We start from the raw sequence: 19213 nt of genomic DNA, 5'->3' as shown, positions 1-19213 counted from the left end.
AGTCTGTATTCTTTTAGCTACACCCAAACTGAAGCTAAGCTGATAAAAAAGATTGTATGAAAATCCTCTGAGTAGAAAAAACATTTTCTACAGTAATAGGAGGTCCTATTTTTTCAATGGAAAAGGAATGATTAGGAAAGAATTCATTCTGAATAACAAATATAGATTTGCCCATCTACCTGATATGTATAAAAATAGTACAGGAAACATAGAAATATCTAAACAGACTGAGCCAAAAGAGAAAGGTATTTCATAGAAAGTATTTTATCATCAGAACAGTAAGGTTTCCTCTGTTTAAGATCTATTTATTATGTTATTTTTACAAGTAGCAAAGTGCCTCTGTTTTTTCCCAACTTACTATACATGAATATAAAAAGGTACTGATTGCCACACTGCCCACCCACCCCCATCCGACGGGGTTTAACCGAAGTTGTGATCCATGAGCAGCTTCCTGAAGGAGAAGCGGCTTCTTCCTTCACTCAGTCTGGAACTCTAGCACTCTATTCAGTCATCCTCTTGCTGATTTCTTTTCTGTCAAAGGAAACCAAGACTACATTAAACCAGCACGTTCTAACTGGCATGTTTGTTCAGCCAAGATCACTTGTTCTGTCAGCAAGTATCATTTTCTAGAGGCCTTGGCAAAAGATGTGGGAGAAAATCACCATGCAAAAACATGCCTGAACTTATTTACTCAACTACGCGATCACTTTAATTCCAGAGCAAATTATCCTTAGGTCGTTGAATAGTCTTCTCTCTCTTCTGCATGGACAAACGTTCCACACATACTCACAAACACACACACACACTCAGTTTCTCCCTGAGTCACCATGGCACAGCCCTGACACCTGCTCACCCTGTAACAGTACACACACTTTCCTTAAAATCAGAAGTACTAAAAATTATTCAAAAAGCACGCACATCACAAAACCATTTTTGTTGTTCTAATTATTAAATAGATTATTCCTTAAGCTCACATTACATTCTTCATTATGAAATGACCTAACTCAGTAATTCTGCTCCTTTAGTTTATAATCACCAAATACAAGTGTAGGTAGTGTAAGACTGAAATAAAATATTAAACAGCCAATGTAAAAACACAGATGACCAGCATACTAAGTATACACAGGCTGTACCAGTTTAAGGAAATCGATGAGTTTGTGAGCATCTTCCCCAGTAGAGAGGTCCACAAAGTCCTTGGGCAGTCGGTAACTCAGATAGGGACTGGGCTGGACTGTAACTTCACTGTTTGTGCAACGGAAAGCTGGACAGTCCTTTACAAAAAATGAAAGGAAAGTCTGTGAGAAATTGTAAGGCACTTCCCCAAACTGAAAAAGATTCTATCAACAATTTCAACTCCAGATAAGAGTACCCACTTGAGAGGAGATTCTATCAACAATTCCTACTCCAGATAAGGAAGAAATAAGATTCTGAAGTAAAAGAAAGAACAAAGACTGCAAAATATTTCTACATAGTCACTATGACAAACATAAGGGATCTGAAAAGTGCCCCCCCTGGAGAGCCAGAATGATCCCTCAAAGCTACCTGTGTGCAACCTCTGGGTGCCACCAGTGGGGTGTATATCTCTTTAGTCCCAGAGTGGGTCGGAGGCTTCAGGCTAGTTATCTCTGGCCTTGAGCAAGCTCGAACAGGGCAGAATGCTTTGTAAATATTATCATTTTCTTCAGGTGCACAGTTAGGAAACCCTGCCTTCAAGAATAAATAGGGCAATAGAGTGCTTCAAGTCCCTAACACTTTTGTACTTCTTTTATATCATTTAACTTATTTGTGTATGTGTCTCACTGCCTACGTGAAACTGCAAACTCAAGTACCATACTGTGCACATTCTTTAATGCACAGCTGACCCATGACGACAGGGGGCTTAGAGGCACCGACCTCCCGAGCTGCTGAAAATCCTCCTCTAGCTGGGGTTGCTCTCAGCAAATGCAGATTCCAACCACAGAGCTCAGGCAATGTGGGGTTTAACTGCATGGATCAACTGCAAAAATACCCAAGAATAAATGGGTGCATGCAGTTCAAACCCACATTGTTTGAGGGTCAACTGTACTTGTTTGGAGACTGCATGGAATATTTACATACTGCCTTGTGCTAAAAAGGATTTTGGAGACAGAAGACCTTGGGTTTGGACTTCATGGGTGACAGCTATCTAGCTAAGGGACAAATGTCTCCATCCACCCTTCTCTAGGTGTGGGAGATAAACTGATAAATGAGACAAGTTGACAGCCAATAAGCAAGCAAACCAACAACAAGACTATTTCAGATAGTAACGAGTGTTATAAAAACAAAAAATCAGGCTGCTATGAAAAGAGGAGAACCAGGTAGGCAGCTTCAGAGAGGCAGTCAGGTAAAACCTTGCTAAAGAAGAGACGTCAGGACTGGGAGCTGGACAGTGGATAAAAGCAGCCTCGTGAGGTCTGGCAGCAGAAAATGGCTTTGGAGGCCATGGAACAACTTGTGCAGAGATGCTAAGGTGAGGCAGGGCTTTGGGCTTCAAGAAACAGAAGAACGGCCAGGTTTCTGTGTGTGGAAACAGGCAGAGGTTTCTATGCATGGAAAAGGTAGGAGCCAGCTCCTGTTTCCCCAATTGGCCCCAACTTCCAACAAAATGTTGCTTAAATTAAGAAGAAAGAAAGAAGGGAAAAAAGAGAAAGAAAATAGGAAACACTTATCCTATTAGTTGGGTCAAAGATTGAATCTATTCACTGTGTCCCTCATATTTACATTCTTCTCTTTGACACTCAGATTTAACAGCCCACAGCCGTGAGGTACCCACAGGGGTAAGATTCCTTCTCTCACTACATTGACACACATGAGTTGTGCCCGGCAGGAGAACAAGAGGCCCTACTCCTGGGCTCAGAAGCCTGTAGTCTACGGCAAGACAGGCAGGCACCACACAGTGCGCAAGCACCACGAGAGGGAAAACACCAACCAGAGTCAGATCTAGAAAAACAGGGCCAGAAAGGGCCTAGGACAGAGTAATGACGAAAACAAATATTTCAGAGATGCACAATAGGAAAGACGGTGGCACCGAAGGCCAGACAGCAGCCAGCAGGGCAGGAAGAAGCCCAGGAGGGGAGCATGTGCCACAGAAGCCGAGGGAAGAGGTGTCGTAAGAACAAGAAAGTAACACGTTCAAATGGTGCCAAGCGGTTGAGTGAGAGAAGGGCACCTCATTCACTGGAATTAGCAACAAGCCAGGGAGCCCTTGCCAAGAGCCATTTGCGTGGGACTGCGGTTAAGAGGGCTGAGGAGCGTCGGGTGAGCCGGGTGAGAAGCAGCAGGCCGCGAGGACAGACAACTGACCACGTGACGGTAGAAAACTGCTAAGCAGTTAGAAAAAGGCAAGCTACGTAACAGCACGAGGGAAACTAGCATGATCCCACTTAGGTGAAAATGTGTGGCGTATCCACACAAAAAGAAGTCTGAAAAAAATATTAACTCAAGTGGAAAGAATGACTATTTCGAGGTGGCAAAATTTCCAGTCTTGCCTCTAATTCTCTGTTTTTAAGTGACCATGTTTTTAAAAAGCTGTTTTTAAAATGATGTAAAACATTCACAAGATATTACTAAATGAAAAACGTGGAATATATAAGTTCAAATGTAATATAATCTCATTTATTGAAACAGTTTATTTGTATGTGGAAAGGCATGTTACTATTAAAATATAAGCAATGGCTCTCAAGGCAGTAGGATTATGGGCAATTTTAGAATTTTCTTTGAAAGTGAGCATGCGGTACTTTTATAGGCAGAACAAAGCTCTACAAAGTTCATGTTGAAAGAAAGTTTGGCTGTGAACATGAGAAAGGAGAGAGTAGCTGGATGAAGATATGGGCTTAAAGATTCTGTCTTTTTCAGATGGGAAATACCTAAAGACGGTTAACTACTGAGAGATAAGAGTTGGTAGAAAGAAAGAGATGGGGGGAAAACAGGAAGGAACATAAATGACAGCACGAGGTGAGATGGGAAGGGGTGGTTTGCTGGGCAGGTGGAGGTGAGACTCCAGACAGCTGCAGACAAATCTGGAGGTTTGACGACAATGAGACAGAATAAATTCTCACCATTGGGACTATCTTTTCCTGTAAAGAAGAATGTGAAATCTCTGTTGAGAAGAGAAGGAACAGAGGGGATCTGAGCCATGCAAAAAGGAGTGAAATGGCCACGAGGATGAGAGAGACAAGATGCTGTCTCTCGTGCTGACGCGCGAGAGGCAACCAACAAGGGCAGGAACGAGTGGGGGTCATGACTGAGGAGACCCTCACCTGAACATCTGGGTCATTCCCCCCCTCACTGTCAGCAGCCCAGGGCTTATGATCGGAATAAACAGACGTGAGAACTGACCCACCCAGCGTCAAGACTCTCCCGGGTGGGCAGAACACAAGGAACCAGGAAAAAAAATTACCAGAAAATATGTATCAGATGACCATTATTTCTTTATAAGTAGTTAAATGAATAAATCACCATGCACATACTTTTTTGCTCACCTCCACAGGCAAAACTCTATTAGTGAGTTTGCTATACTCTGAACTTCCCGAGGGTACAAGTTACTGCCGATCCAAGTGCCTAGAGAACTAGCAACCACTGAGGGGATAACAAGGTTTCCTTTATGTCTTTTTTTTTTAAACCATCTTACCTGCTCCAGAGCATCTCCTTCACTAAAATCACCTTTTAAGTTTCGTTCAGATATCAGTTCTTCCCAAGTAAATAGCAGTGAATCTGTTACTTCACCAAATGGATTAAAATCAATTAGCCACACTTTCCCCTGCAGGACAGAGAGACAAATTAACAGGCACATAATAAAAACAAATGTTGAAATTCTATAATCTGTTTTATAAGAAAAAGAAAGATCATTTTCATGTTATTTTACCCCAAAAGACAGTCTTTAAAAATCTTATATAACATTTCATCCCTGGCCGGTGTGGCTGTGTGGACTGAGTGCCAGTCTGAGAACCAAAGGGTCACTGGTTCACTTCTCAATCAGGGCACCTGCTTGGGTTGTGGGCCAGGTCCCCAGTAACATTTTAAAAGATAGTTAATTCCTCCAGATCCCACAGGAGAAGGTCTGCCAGGTTCCATCGAAAAAGGGCCACCTGTGTAAACCAAGCGGCACAGCCTTAGCTAAAGAGATCACCTGTAAATGCACAAAGGCAGGGAAGAGACCTAGAGAATAAAAGCCTGACCAAGTCGTAGTTCGACTCCTGCCTCAGATGACGTCACAATTTTAAGTCAAAAATCCAACCAGGAAAAAGGAAAATCTCCCAAAAGGTTAAACTGAGAATGACTGAAATGCTTTGGTGGGAAAGGGGGTGGGGGTCTCTGATGATCTTTCAAGATTATCTTGGCCTTGCAAAGGCAGGAAGAAGTGCTAGAGCACCATCCCTTACCCCCGAGACACTGCCACTGCAAGGCATGCGTTCCTTTTTTTGAAGCATGAAGAAAGAAGTATGGAAATGCTTTGTTTTCTTTCACTTCAATGTAAAATTTGTTTGTCTTTATGTTAGAGCTTGATAGCACATAAAAAGGAGAGATAAAAACACGTATCAACCTTTAAAAGAAATTTCAGCCTTCTGCTACTCCGAGAGTAGAGGTGGGCAATGACAGATAGTTCCAGGCTCAGGGCAAAAGTCCTTATGAGCTGGTCAGACTGAGTTAAGTCAGAGTCAGAGGCATCTTAGGACAAAGGGGCAGCGCACTGACGTTCGAGCTGGGGATCTGAAATCCTGCCGAGAGAGTAAAGCCAACAGAAGACCTCAGAGACACACGGCATTCAGTAGGTACGTGTTTCCTCAAGCTTTCATCGTCGCTCCTCTTGCTTTTTCTCACTGAAACACATCACTGTACCATCTTGTTGATAATTAGGCTTTTCTGCAAATATGTACTAACAACATCTCGATCAGACATGCGTGTGTAAAATTACAAAGACTAAGGAACTAGATTGCCAAGCCACCATTACCAATGTCTAGTCTGGATTAAAAGATTTTAAGACTCGGGCCTGTGAACCAAAATATCGTAGTTCAATTCCCGGTCAGGGCACATGCCTGGGTTGCAGGCCAATTCCCAGCAGGGGACGCACGAGAGGCAACCATACACTGATTATTTCTCTCCTTCTCTCCTTACCTTCCCCTCTAAAGATAAATAAATAAAATCTTTTTAAAAAAAAGATTTTAAGAAATACCTTATTAGAACTTGCTTCCAACGTCAGAAACATCTGGTAAGAGGCAAAGAACCATTACCGGAAGTTCGCCCCACACAAGGTTTGGGTGAGTTTCTCATTTTATACAATCCCCAGGAGAAGTCTTACTAGTTTTTCATGCCAATTGAGTGGTGTCCTCAAATCAACTTGTCACCCACTTGTACCATCTGTGACTACATGAAGTAACAGAGGCCACCAGCTTCCCGGTATAACGTCAGCGTTGCTTCTGTGGCAATTACTAAGATGTCTTTGATATGCTATATGCTGTTTTAACAAAATGGGCATTTTCTAACATCCATGCCCTTTTCACACTTGACTTTTATAACCAGTAAAACCTTCTCATTATTAAAAAAAAAAACACTACTGGGCCTGTCCGTATAGGAATATTAAGTTCTAGAAACTAAAAATATCTCATATTGTAAAAAAGCAAAAAATAGGTCATTACTTTTAGAACTAGTAACTGGTAGAGCCTGTTCTACAGTTCAGAAGCCATCCTCCAAAGAAAAGTAAAACAGGCTGTAACCAGGCATAAAACTATCAAGATGAGGATTTTCTATCATGGTCTTCACGTGACATTTCAGACAGGAAACATCCTGAGAAATTCTATTTTTAGACGATCCATCAGCTAAGACCCACCCACTGGCCTCCCTGAAGCCTACCAGCTGACCAGCCCCACCCGCCCAAATCTCTATGCACCAGACACTGTGCCAGGAGTGTGCACACATGCACATATACACGCACCAAAGAAGAGAAACAAAAACCACCCAACAGTCTCAGTTCACGGCGGAGATGGCCCAATAAAGATAAGAACAGGATATTGTGGGGCTCTTATAGAATACAATGAGAACCTACCTAAACCCGCATTGTGAAGGTGGAAAGCTCCCCAAAGCAACTTGGAATTTGAAGATGACAGTGATGGTGTGGGAGGAAGGTAGATGGTGGGAGGAAAGCAGCCCATTCCAGGGAGAACAACAACAGTAACAAGAAAAACTAACGGGTGCAGGCCATGGGAAGACAGCCCACTCCAGAGGATCTAGAGTGTACAATATGGAATACAGTGGGCTAAGGGAACTCCAAAGGCCACCTGTTCCAAACCGGATGAAATTCAGGTTAGAATAATCCATTTACATGTGTAAATGAGATTACGAGAAAGGGGATTCCAGAAGCCACACTTGAGGGGGAACCTAAAACCAGAAATAAGCACAGCAAGGTGAGTTTTCCTTCCAGGAACCTCAAGCAGGGTTGACCACGCATACAGAACAGGGGCCTGGCCGTGGGAAGCCCCTCCGACCAAGCGTCTGAACTCCAAAGGGCTGCCTCCTCAGGAAAAGGGGTAAAAGAGGAAGCTCCCACGACTAGAAAAGGAGACAGTGAAGCTTGTCTTTCTCTGACTGGAGTTTGGGAAACATGGAAGAAGCAAATGAAAGATTTGAAACTTAGAATCTTTGGGATTCCCACAAATAAAAACAAAACAAGCTCACCAAAGATGAACTAACAGTAAGATAAACAGACTGATTTGCAAAACCAAAAGGAAATAATCCACATGAATGAAAATATGCAAATTGAACAATCAGGGGTTAAAGTGCCAAGAACTGAGGAAAATCATCATCAAACTGAAGGACAATATAAAGGAAAAGATATTGGTGTTGGGACAAATGGATAAAAATCCAGAAAAAGTTGAATCCATAATACATACTAGGACAAAGGCCATGCAGATCAAAGATTTCAATGTATATATAAGCAAAAAGTCATTAAAAAAACTTGAAAAAAATGAAGTGGTATTTTATAAAATTATGACTCAAATTCAGAAGTCATAAAAGAAATAATATATTTGATCTTCATGGCAAAAAAATAATAAAGTGGGATGATGCCAAGGCCTAATCTCTATTTTCCTAGATTTTGAAGGAAAATAAGACGATGAAGAAAATGGAAAAGACATGAAGAGTTCACAGAAATTACCTTTATGTATATGAAGAGATAAAATGCATTCTCACTCATAGAATAAAAACTGAAACTATACTGAAACACCAGTTTTCATCTACCCAAACAACAAAAGCCCTAGAAAGTTTAACCGTACACTCTGTTGGCAGGCTCTGTGGAAACGCCCAGGGGCAGTCCCGGTCGGGGTTATGTGGTATAACTGTCACAGAGGGGAAGCTACAATACATACCAAAATTAAAAGCATCGAGCCTTTCGAGCTAGCAATCCCACTTCTGGGAATTTATTCTGCACATGTACTTGCACACGTATGCAACAACGTGTATGTGGGACGTTCTCCACAGCGCAATTTGTAAAAGACTAGAAACTTGTGTTGATACATAGGGAAGCAGCTACATGAACTATACTGTGTATCCACAGAACAAGCACTGTGACACTGGAAGAAATCAGAAAGCTCCCCAAGATACCTTGTTTTTTAAAAATATTTTTAAAAGCAAGGTGCAGACATAGAGTCGTGTGCTAACTCTATGTAAGAAAAATGGACAAAATAAGTACATTGCTTGTTTCTGCATCAAGAAATACTAGAAGGATATGTAAGAAACTAATACAAAGTGAACCTGCAGGACAGCAGACGGTAGGGATTTCTATGTGTATTTTCACAATGATTTGATTTTTAAGCAGTATGAAGGTATTACCAATTATAAACTTAAAAGTAACTTAGCAGGTTTACAGAGCAGTGCCTGACAGGGGCTAGGGTGCAGGGAAGGTCACGAGAAATTGCAATGACTTGAATTAGTTCCGTGACAACACTATAATAGTGGTCACATAACTACATGTGGTTTTCGGACTCACAGAACTATACACTAAAAGGATAATTTCAACTCTTTGTAAATTATACCTCAAAAATGTAAGCAAATAAGTCAGCAGGTTTAAATGATTGAAAGTATAAAAGAAATCAAAACCCTAAAACACAGGACACTATTATAAAAACCAGTAGATCTGAAAAGTAACCAAATAGAACCTACAGAAATGAAAATGATAGTGGATACAGTTTAAAACTTAGTGATAGGCTAAACATATCAGATCAGGCTTAGCTGAAAGAGAACCAATAAACTGGAACCATATCTGAGAAAATTATACAACACAGTAGTGAGAGAGGAAGAGATAGAAAATGACAAGTCAAGAGACATGAGGATCAAGTGAGCTCTAACAAACCTACCTGTAGAGTTCCAAAGGCCAAAAGACAGAAAAGAGACAATTCTTGAAAAGACAGCTAAGAATTCTCCACAATTGACAAAGGAAATGAATTATTAGACCTAGAAAGCATAACTCCCCTTCCCCCGCAAAAGAAAAGAAACCAAGTTAACAATGGAACAGTGTCTTCAAAGTGCGGAGGCAGCAGAACTGGCAACTGAAAATTCTATAAACAGCTGGAACTGCCATCACGCATGAAGGTAAACAAAAGCTTTTCCAGCCAAGGGCTGAGGGAATTTACTAGAAAGAATATAGTATTAGGAAGAACTGGATCCAGGAAGCAGTGAGAGGCAAGACGCAGTGGTAAGCAAAGAAACTAAACAGCAACAATCACGACTAATTTAAGGGTATAGACACAAAGTAGAACTAAATATCAGAAATCATATGTAAGACAAAAGTGGATGTTGGGGCCCTGGCTGGATGGCTCAGCTGGTTGGAGTGTCATCCCATTCACCAAAAAGTTGTGGGTTCGATTCCTGGTCAGGGCACACACTTCAGTTGTGGGTTTGAGCCCCAGTCAGGGCACATATAGGAGGCAACCAATCAATGTCTTCCTCTCACAACAGTGTCTCTCTATCTCACTATCTAAAATCAACTTAAAAAAACAATGCTCAGGTAAGGATTAAAAAGAAAAGTGGATGCTGGGATGACAGGAAGTGAAACTGATTTCAGAGCTTATTAACTATCCACACTAAGATTTAATGGTAACTACCCAAATTAACATAAATAAAAAACAAAACTTCAAAATTACTAGGGTGGGGGAAGGAGGAATAATAAAGAAAAACCAGTAATACAAATTAGAAGAAGAAAAAAAGGCATCGAAAAGCAAAGCAAATTGAGAACTCAAGATAAGATGGTGGAAAACAGTCAAAATCAGATTTGGTAAATGCAAACAACACTTACCAGTTAAAACCAAAATTGTCAATGATTAAAAACACAAAACCAGCAATACACTAATACTTGTAAGACTTATGCACACACCTAAAACCTAACAGTTAAAAAGGACAGAAAAAGACAAATTCTAAGACGAAAAGAAACCTGTAATAACACAATCAATATCACAGCACACCGTACTCCAACGCCAAAAGCACGACACATAACTAGGGAGAGGGAGCCACTGCCTGGTGACGAGAGGGCGGCGGGACGAGAGGGCAGCGGGAGAGCAAAGTCACTGGGAACTGCATCTGGGGAGGAACCGGACCTCAAAGCCCGTACACAGAACCTGACACAACTAGAGAGCAGAGATGCTAACAAACCCTGTTCTGTAAGTAGACCAAAAAAGAAAAGAAAGAAATTCTGTATCTTAAGAAAGATATAGAGTTTTTCGTGGTGTTCAAGTTTTTTTTTTTTAAATTATATACACAAAAGGTTAAATGTATACAAAAGTAGACAACATTCGGGAACACTCGGCCCTCACAGGGGCCCTGCTGGTCCCCATGGCCAGTCTTGTTTCATCTGTACCCCACCATCCCCTCAAATTTGTATTATTTTGAAGGTATCTTCAGACATCATTTCATTCCTAAGATACCGAAGATTTTAACATTATTAAGCTTAACAGAACAAACAACTGCACAATACCTGACACATAAGAAATTGTATTTTCTTTTAAATTACACACAGAACAGTTATTTAAAAAAGTGACCAAGCTGCAAAGCCAATCTCAACAACATTAAAGACTCAAGATCTGACACAGTAACAAAATAGTAACATAAGGGGACCAGAATCATTTTTCAAGTATCTAAGGCAGTTACTCTCAATTCTAGTGGTGCATCAGCATCACTTAAGGAGCATCTTACAATACACAGTCCAGGCCTCATCCCAGACCTACTGAATGGGGTGGGCCGTCGCTTTACAGAGATAACATTAGAATCTACCAGCACTGGGGGTATCAGCACTGAGTCAACTTGCCAGCAGCGGTAAGAAAGTAGACACATCAAAATTTTGCCCAGCCCACACACTGTAGTGTATTTCATATAAGAGACCACATAAGAGTGAAGAGTCATAAAATTAGCTATTCAAGAAAGTGCCTAACGAACAGTGATACAAGTGCCACTGACTGAATGCAAATGAGTGTTTCATCATGGTTTAAATCTCTTCTCAGAAACTGTCAAGGTGTTTATACTGGCATGCTTCTCACTTTAAAAACACGGCAACTTTCAGTTGTGTGAGATCATAGCATTAATTACTTGTGCACATCTCCAACTTCAACTAAGACATTTGCAGACCTGGACATATGCCAGGGAAATACTTAGAGACTGGCAAATCCCAAATTTTCAAATGCCATGAACATAGCTGCATTAACATATAATTGCTTCAGTTTTAATATCTGTAAAACAGGAACAAATAATACACACCTTGCAGGGATATATGAACTAAGCCAGATACTGAATTAAATGAGAATAAAGCTACCGTGACCTGCACATTCAGGGCAAAGGGCTAGGTCTACTAAGTGATTTGACCAAGTTTACTACCATACCCACTGCGTGGGTTTCAAGTCTCTAAGGTTAAAGCTCCCTGAGGTCAGGAAATCATCTAGTTGGAATCTTCTTGTAAGAATAATGGCTTCTAATACATCACTGGCTCTCGATAGACACTGGCCACCTGAATGCTTGCATGTCACCAGCATCCATCTGTTCAAAGTGGAGCAGGGACAAGAGCCCTGGGCTTCTATCAGTTTAGGTTTCAATCCATTCCATCGTGCCGGCTTCCCATCCTTTTTCTAAGGTTTGCTTCCAATAAAGTTAAAATTCTGCCAGGAAACATCCCTCTTGTTTACCAAATCTCAATTTATAACTCCTCTTTCTGATCCTTAATAGGTACCTCACCTTTGAAGGCAGAAAGGTGAAAACAGCAAGTGATATCTTTTGGCTTAACAATGGTAAATAAACAGTTAACAGTTATTTAAAGACATGACCATATGTATGGGCCAAATCTTTTATCCAAAGAATGATTTAAAGGTATCACAAGCATCGCTCCAATGAGGCTGATGGAATGAGAGGTAGGTAACATCTGGTAACATATGGGCCACAAAATATTTAGAAAACACACCTGCTTTCTTCCTAACATCCAAGTAAGTAAGCACTAATCACGAGACGTTCGGTGACCCACATTTCTTTGGAAAAGGATGCATGTCTTGATAGTGAACTCTCTGCTGTAGGACTAAGTGAGGCTTTTTTTTAAAAATATTTTTTTATTTATTTATCTTTAGAGGGGAAGGGGGGAAGGAGAGAGGGAGAGAAACAGCAATGTACGGTTGACTTTCGTGCGTCCCCTGCCGGGAACTGGCCTGCAGGAAACCAGCCTGCAACCCAGGCATGTGCCCTGACTGGGAATCGAACCGCGATTGTCTGGTTCGCAGGCCCATGCTTCAATTCACTGAGCTACACCAGCCAGGGCTGTAAGTGAGGCTTTTTGTTTTGTTTTTCATTATAGAAGTTACCATCATTTTTAAAATTAAAAAAATAAATATAAACTACTGTAATCCTCATCTTAAGTCTAAAGATAAAAGTGACTCAAATCATGCTAAGGATCTTTTAGTTCACCTAATTATCTAAATATCAAGTGACAAATTCCTGGCTACATTTAAGTGTGCAAACTGAATTAATTTAAGCAGGCCCAGACTCCTGAAAAAAGAGTCAAGTACAGTATAAGGTGACCATTTAGCTATCTGTTAAATTAATAATGCCTAAAATGCAAATGAAAACCTCAAAGAGATACCACCTCACACCTGTCTGAATCAACAAATCAACAAACGACAAGTGTTGGAGAGGATGTGGAAAAAAGGGAACCCTGGTGCACTGTTGATGGGATTGGAAATTGGTACAGCCTCTACGAAAAACAGTATGGAGGGTCCTCGAAAAATTAAAAATGAAACTGTCTTATGACCCAGCAATTCTACTTCTGGGTATTTATGTAAAGAAACCCAAAACAGTAATTTGAAAAGACATATGCATCCCTGTTCATTGCAGCATTATTCATAATAGCCAAGATATGAAAGGAACCTAAGTACTCATCAATGGATAACTGGATAAAAAAGATGTCACACACACGACTATTACTTGGCCGTGAAAAAGAATGGAATCTTACTATTTGCCACAACATGGATGGACTTGAACGGTATTATGTTAAGTGAAATAAGTCAGACAGAGAAAGATGAATACCCCATGATTTCACTTAAATAGAATAAGTGAACAAAGAGAACAAAAACAAATTCATAGATACAGAGAACAAATTGATGGTTGCCAGATAGTGGTGTGTTGGGGGTATGGGTGAAAGGATGAAAGGGATTTAGACGTGCACACTGTCAGATTTAAAAACAGTCATGGGAACGTAAAGTACACGATAGGGAATACAGTCAATAACATTGTGGTTAACCACGTACGGTGTCAGATGGGTACTATGTCTAATCACTTTGTTATATACCTAAAACTAACATAATATTGTATGTGAACTCTAATAAATTTTAAAAAATTAAACTTGTAGTAGGTAATTAGTAAAGATATTATATCTCCTCATGTTAAGTATATTTTAAGGGGAAATTCTTGACCATCATCAATTTCAAATTCCTTAGTTAAGGGAAAATATTTTTTGAGCAGTGGGCCCTTTACATACATAATGGCTATGTAGTCCACTTCTAAGGTCAGCCCTGATTTTAAGGCATAATCAAACACAGCTTTTACTTACCCTACTGTCTCTATATATATCAAATACAACTGTAAAAAAGAAAAAAAAACTCCAAGTTAATAACAAACTACTATTTTCATGATCTAAACCTCCTTTTGAAAATTAAAATGCACTTTATTATTACTTACTCCAACAGAATATAATTGACCTAGAGGACTTCATACATCTAAATCTCAAAACGTCAAACATGAAAAGGAATGCTGCATTGTTTTATTTATATAATTTTGCTTTCCCTTTCTCTACCCTCAGCCATAATCCCTTTTATTTAAAAACTCAAACCAAACACTGAAATCATCTCAACTAGTTCACGATTATAAGAAGGCTCCATGTACTAGTAAAGTATCAATCACTGGGAGTGGGGAATACAATGAGTAAAATTTGTGGTGGGAAAGCATAAAATCCAGCTGGCAATGCTTATGGCATGACTAATCTTTTTTAAAAATCAAATCTCCCGCAGAACCACGCTTGGCAAGTAGCAAAAAGGTAAATTATGACAGATATAATTTTAACATGTGTACAAACTCTCATATACAATACTACTTTCAATTCATAAAAACAGCTCACAAATGTTTATACTATATAACTGTTGCTATTTAATCACTCAAATAAAAAAATCTAGAAAGACAGATCAGTCATTTAGCTCCTTTAGTCCTAATAACATAAGTATTTTGACCTCTGTATATATAGACCCTTTGAAATATATACTAAAATACTGAACAAAAAACTGCCTCAGTATTAAAAAGGGACTCTAATTAAACAAGGGAAAATTATTATGCAAACCATCCATAGCACCAATATAGTAAATGCTTAAAATAGTCTCAAATCATTTTAAAGTATGTGCTGCTGTGAAATAAGGTTCATTAATATTATGTATTTCATTTCACTGAGTCAATAAAAAATACTCACAGTCTTCATCTAAGAATTTATACTGTATGTGTTTCTTGAAGAAGTCTTGTATGCATCTGCAAATCTCTTCCTTTTGTTTGGAAATATGATCATAGTATTGTGTGTAGTCCCTCTGAGAAATAGCTGACAAGAAAATATTTTATATTGTTATTACATAATATCCTTTTCAAAAACATCACAAGTGATTTAAAACTCTTCTTGAGAACCACTAAGGTAGATCAGAACACCAATTAGATGAACATTGATTGAATGATACATTATTCAGCATCTAAGAGAGGAATATTAGTTGTAAAGGTTCATATGGATAGGTGAGTCCTAAATTTCCATCTAGCCATGCATTGTTACTTTACAAATAATAGTTATTTTTATTTAATATTATGGAAAGAATTCAAAATCATTAAAAAATGCCTATTATGTCAAAAAAAACCCAAAAGAGCCAATTTTAAACCTGCATACATAGTCATTGCTTCCTTCAATTTTTTTCAATAAACTCTACATCAAATTGGCATTCTTTTGCATTTTCTTTGGGACAATATAAAATACTCCTTGCCATATGTCTTCAATATGCATAGTGTGTCTCAGAAGCAGTCTAGTTTTCTTGTTTTATATGCGCTACCTTGCCTTCCTAAGCCTGATGTTTCAAACCGTGGAAAAGTAAACATACCTTTCTTCAGAGTGATTTGCTGATATTACTCCAAATAAACAACTAAAGAGACTATTGCAGGAACTCTCTCAATTTGCTCTAGGCCTAGGAGCAAGCTCTCTGTTCTCAAAGAAAGGCTTCCACCCAACTTCTTTTTTTTTTTGAAAATTTTATTTATTTATTTTTAGAGGGGAAGAGAAGGAGAGATGAAGAGAAACATCAATGTACGGTTGCATCTCGTGGGTCCCCTGCTGGGAACTGGCCTGCAACCCAGGCATGTGCCCTGACTGGGAATCGAACCGTGATCATCTGGTTCGCAGGCCTGTGGCTCAATCCACTGAGCTACACCAGTCAGGGCCCAATTTCTTTCTTTTTTTTTAAAATTTAATTGTTCAAGTACAGTTTTCTGTCTTTTACTCCCATCCCAGCCAACCCCCCCAGCCCTCCCCACCTCCCTCCCATTTCCACACCCCACCCCAGTTTTTGTCCATGTGTCCTTTATACTTGTTCCTGTAAACCCTTCCCCTTTTCCCCTGAAATATCCTTGCCTCTCCCCTCTGGTCAGTCTGTTCTCTATTTCAGTGTCTTTGGTTATATTTTGCTTGTTTGTTTGTTTTGTTGTTTAGGTTCCTGTTAAAGGTGAAATCATTACCAGTTTCGTAATCACGTACAAATATGTTCCCCTCTTTAACTGTACTTAAAGTGCAGCTTTTTCAGAAATGTCTAACAACATGATAAATTTAAACACCCCAAGTTTCTTTTAGGTAAGCTAATAAATATCAACATCACACTGAATAAATAAGTAGTGTTGATTTGATTCTGTTCAAATCACACTTTTTTTTTGTTTGAAAATCAATTTTAGCTCATGGAAAATGTGCAGAGACAAAAAAAGCAAGTTATCTTCAATATTTAACTTGAATCAACCATAGTGAACAAAATAACCCAAGAAAAACGAAAATGGGTGGCTTTAAAGTAATGCACTTATTTGTGCGCATATTTCTCTGGCTAAAATAATAAAGTGTTCCAATAATAGAAAATAAAGGTTTAAAAACTTGGCTTTTTATGATGCTTAAAATAAGCAGTGTACAACTAGTAATCTTAGGAAAGCCCCAAAGAGGAAATGGGTAGTATCAGACATATCCAGAACTGGGAAGGATGAAGACCCTCACTTTCACCTCCAGAATCCGGGCGGGCACGATGAATGGACAAGACCATGTTCTTGTCCATGGGAGACTGAATCCGGTCCCATGGTCCTTCTCAATCTAGCCTTCCAGAGGGTCAGTACCACCTGCTCAGAGGAAAAGTCTAAGGGAGAAACTGACTGTTACCCCTGTCCTAATTACTAGAAATTTCCTTCCACTAAAAGTTTGTCTTCTTTTAACAATAACTTTTGACAGTAAAAGAACTCACCAATGAGCTTGTTTTCCTTGACAAAACATCGGAACTCAGCCCCAGGAATTAATTCACACCATTTTCGAAGAACAAGCTGTAGCAGAAGAAAAAGTTACACAACTATCTATCAAGGGGATGCTTACTTAGTGTAATAAACAATTTTATGCCCAGATTATGTGTTAACAATTGCCATTATTACTTTTTCTAAAAAAGGAGGCATTAGATAACCCATGCCAGAGTAAACTGCAGCCTCGAACCACTGCCCAGCCTCCTTCTCCGGTCTGTGAGCACTGAAGGGGGTTGTACAGTGTGAAAAAATAAAAAATAAAAATAAAAATAAAAATAAAAAGGAGGCATTAGGCCCTGGCTGGTGTAGCTCAGTGGATTGAGCGCGGGCCTGCGAACCACACGATCGCGGTTCGATTCCCAGTCAGGGCACATGCCTGGGTTGCAGGCCGGTTCCCTGCAGGCCAGTTCCCAGCAGGGGACGCACAAAAGGCAACCATACATTGATGTTTCTCTCCCTCTCTCCTTCCCCCACTTCCCCTCTAAAGATAAATAAATAATAAAATATTAAAAAAAAAAAAAAGGAGGCATTAGAAAATGATGTGAGAAAAAGAAATACAGTTGTGATTTATTAGTCTAATAAATAGGAGAAAATGTGTTAAACTATGACAAAATGCATCTCGGTCGTTTTTATCATGTAGAGAGGTCTGACATAATACAGGTCCCCGAGCACGACAAAGTCCACTCTTATCACTGCTGTGCCATACGTTGTCCTGTAATTCAGTTCTTTACTCCTTAAAGTATATAAAAAATACAATGATTTCAAATGAACTACTTTAAGCACCATTCTGTAATATGTACTCTGATAAAATTATTGTTATGGCTTATTGTAAAGAATCACTATAACTCTTACATGATATTGCCATTTTTAAATAAATCAATCCTCTTGATGGTCCAAGTCATAAATGGTTCTTCATATTGAAATTAATTACTTAGTATACTATTCACATATTATTAAATTGCGTGCAATTTTACAAATAGAAAAGTTGGCAAATGTATGCTTCTGAGTGTGCTTTTAAATTGGTTTTTTGAAGTGTTAGCTGTAAGAGATGGCTAGTGTCTCCAGCCTCTCCAGTCTTGGAGTACCACTCTCTGCCCTTCAAGCCCGTGAGATAGAACTTGAATTACTCCAGGCACCATTCTAAATCCCGCTGTGGGCTCAGGATCCTCCCTGCCCACATCCTGTGCTTCCCATAGTTTCCTGGGCGTGACATTTTATAACAAGCACATATAGATCATGTTGTACCATGATAATTTGATGTAAGTATCTCATCCCTACTAAAAAGTAACCTCCCTAAGAGTAAGAAACAATTCATCTCTGTGTTTCAGCACAGTTATGTAATACATGAAAGGTGCTTAAGAAATGTTTGTCAAATAAGACAGTGAACATATAAAATAGCCACTAAAAGTATGATATAAAATAATGCTCGATGAACTGGGGAAGTGCTCACACTATGCTATCAGTGGGAAAAAAACAGTATGCAAACAGCTTTGTGAAGGTGTACACACACACCCCCACCATGAATAGGGAGTTAAATACCCGAAGACTAATACTGAGTTATCTCGGTAGTATGTTCATATTTTCTTATACTTTATATTTTTGATAATAACTTGCTTTTCTGAAACTGTATGGCTAAAATATGCCTTAGAAATTTAAAATACACTGATTTAAATTTTCAGCACTGTGTATTCTTGGTCAAGCTTTGCATGTGTCAAAATTTTAAAAGAACCTAATTATTACATAAAACACTCTAAGCAAAAATATTAAACTGTTATTATCTATTAAAAGCTGATACTGGCATATAGTATTTTGATGGCCATAGTTATTTTTATTTAAGCAAAAAATAAATGAGCAATTATTGCATAATAATATTAAATCTGTAGAAAATTTGCATCATCTTTATTGCAATAATGTTTTAGACAGGTACTACATACATTTGTGGTTGACAAAAAAAAAAAAGGATAAAAGGTGAATCTTTCCCATTTAATCCCTTTGTCCTTCTCAAAGGCAAAGTGGTGCTGTCAATTTCTCATATATCTTTCCAGAAGTATTCTATGAATACATGAGCAGATAGTGTATATACATATATCTTTTAATACACACAGACAGGAGCACACTATAT

At 39.1% G+C, this 19213-nt stretch overlaps 1 protein-coding gene across 1 annotated transcript in view; it reads right to left on the bottom strand.

The window, feature by feature from the left end:
• Nucleotides 1-246: 246 nt before the first annotated feature.
• The window catches only part of CDC123 (cell division cycle 123), a 51395-nt gene continuing 32428 nt past the window's right edge, over nucleotides 247-19213 (bottom strand). Inside the window, exons 8-13 of the mRNA XM_037155198.2 lie at nucleotides 17043-17118; nucleotides 14990-15112; nucleotides 14084-14112; nucleotides 4649-4777; nucleotides 1134-1271; nucleotides 247-531 (exon numbers count right to left, since the gene is read on the bottom strand). Of these exons, the coding sequence (XP_037011093.2) occupies nucleotides 505-531; nucleotides 1134-1271; nucleotides 4649-4777; nucleotides 14084-14112; nucleotides 14990-15112; nucleotides 17043-17118 (522 nt within the window). The 3' untranslated portion in view covers nucleotides 247-504. The remainder of the gene's footprint in view (nucleotides 532-1133; nucleotides 1272-4648; nucleotides 4778-14083; nucleotides 14113-14989; nucleotides 15113-17042; nucleotides 17119-19213) is intronic.

Source organism: Artibeus jamaicensis, unplaced genomic scaffold (genome assembly GCF_021234435.1).
Source record: "Artibeus jamaicensis isolate MK-2021 breed Jamaican fruit bat unplaced genomic scaffold, CSHL_Jam_final contig_426, whole genome shotgun sequence".
NCBI lineage: Eukaryota > Metazoa > Chordata > Mammalia > Chiroptera > Phyllostomidae > Artibeus > Artibeus jamaicensis.
This window is presented reverse-complemented; position numbering and strand designations above follow the sequence as displayed.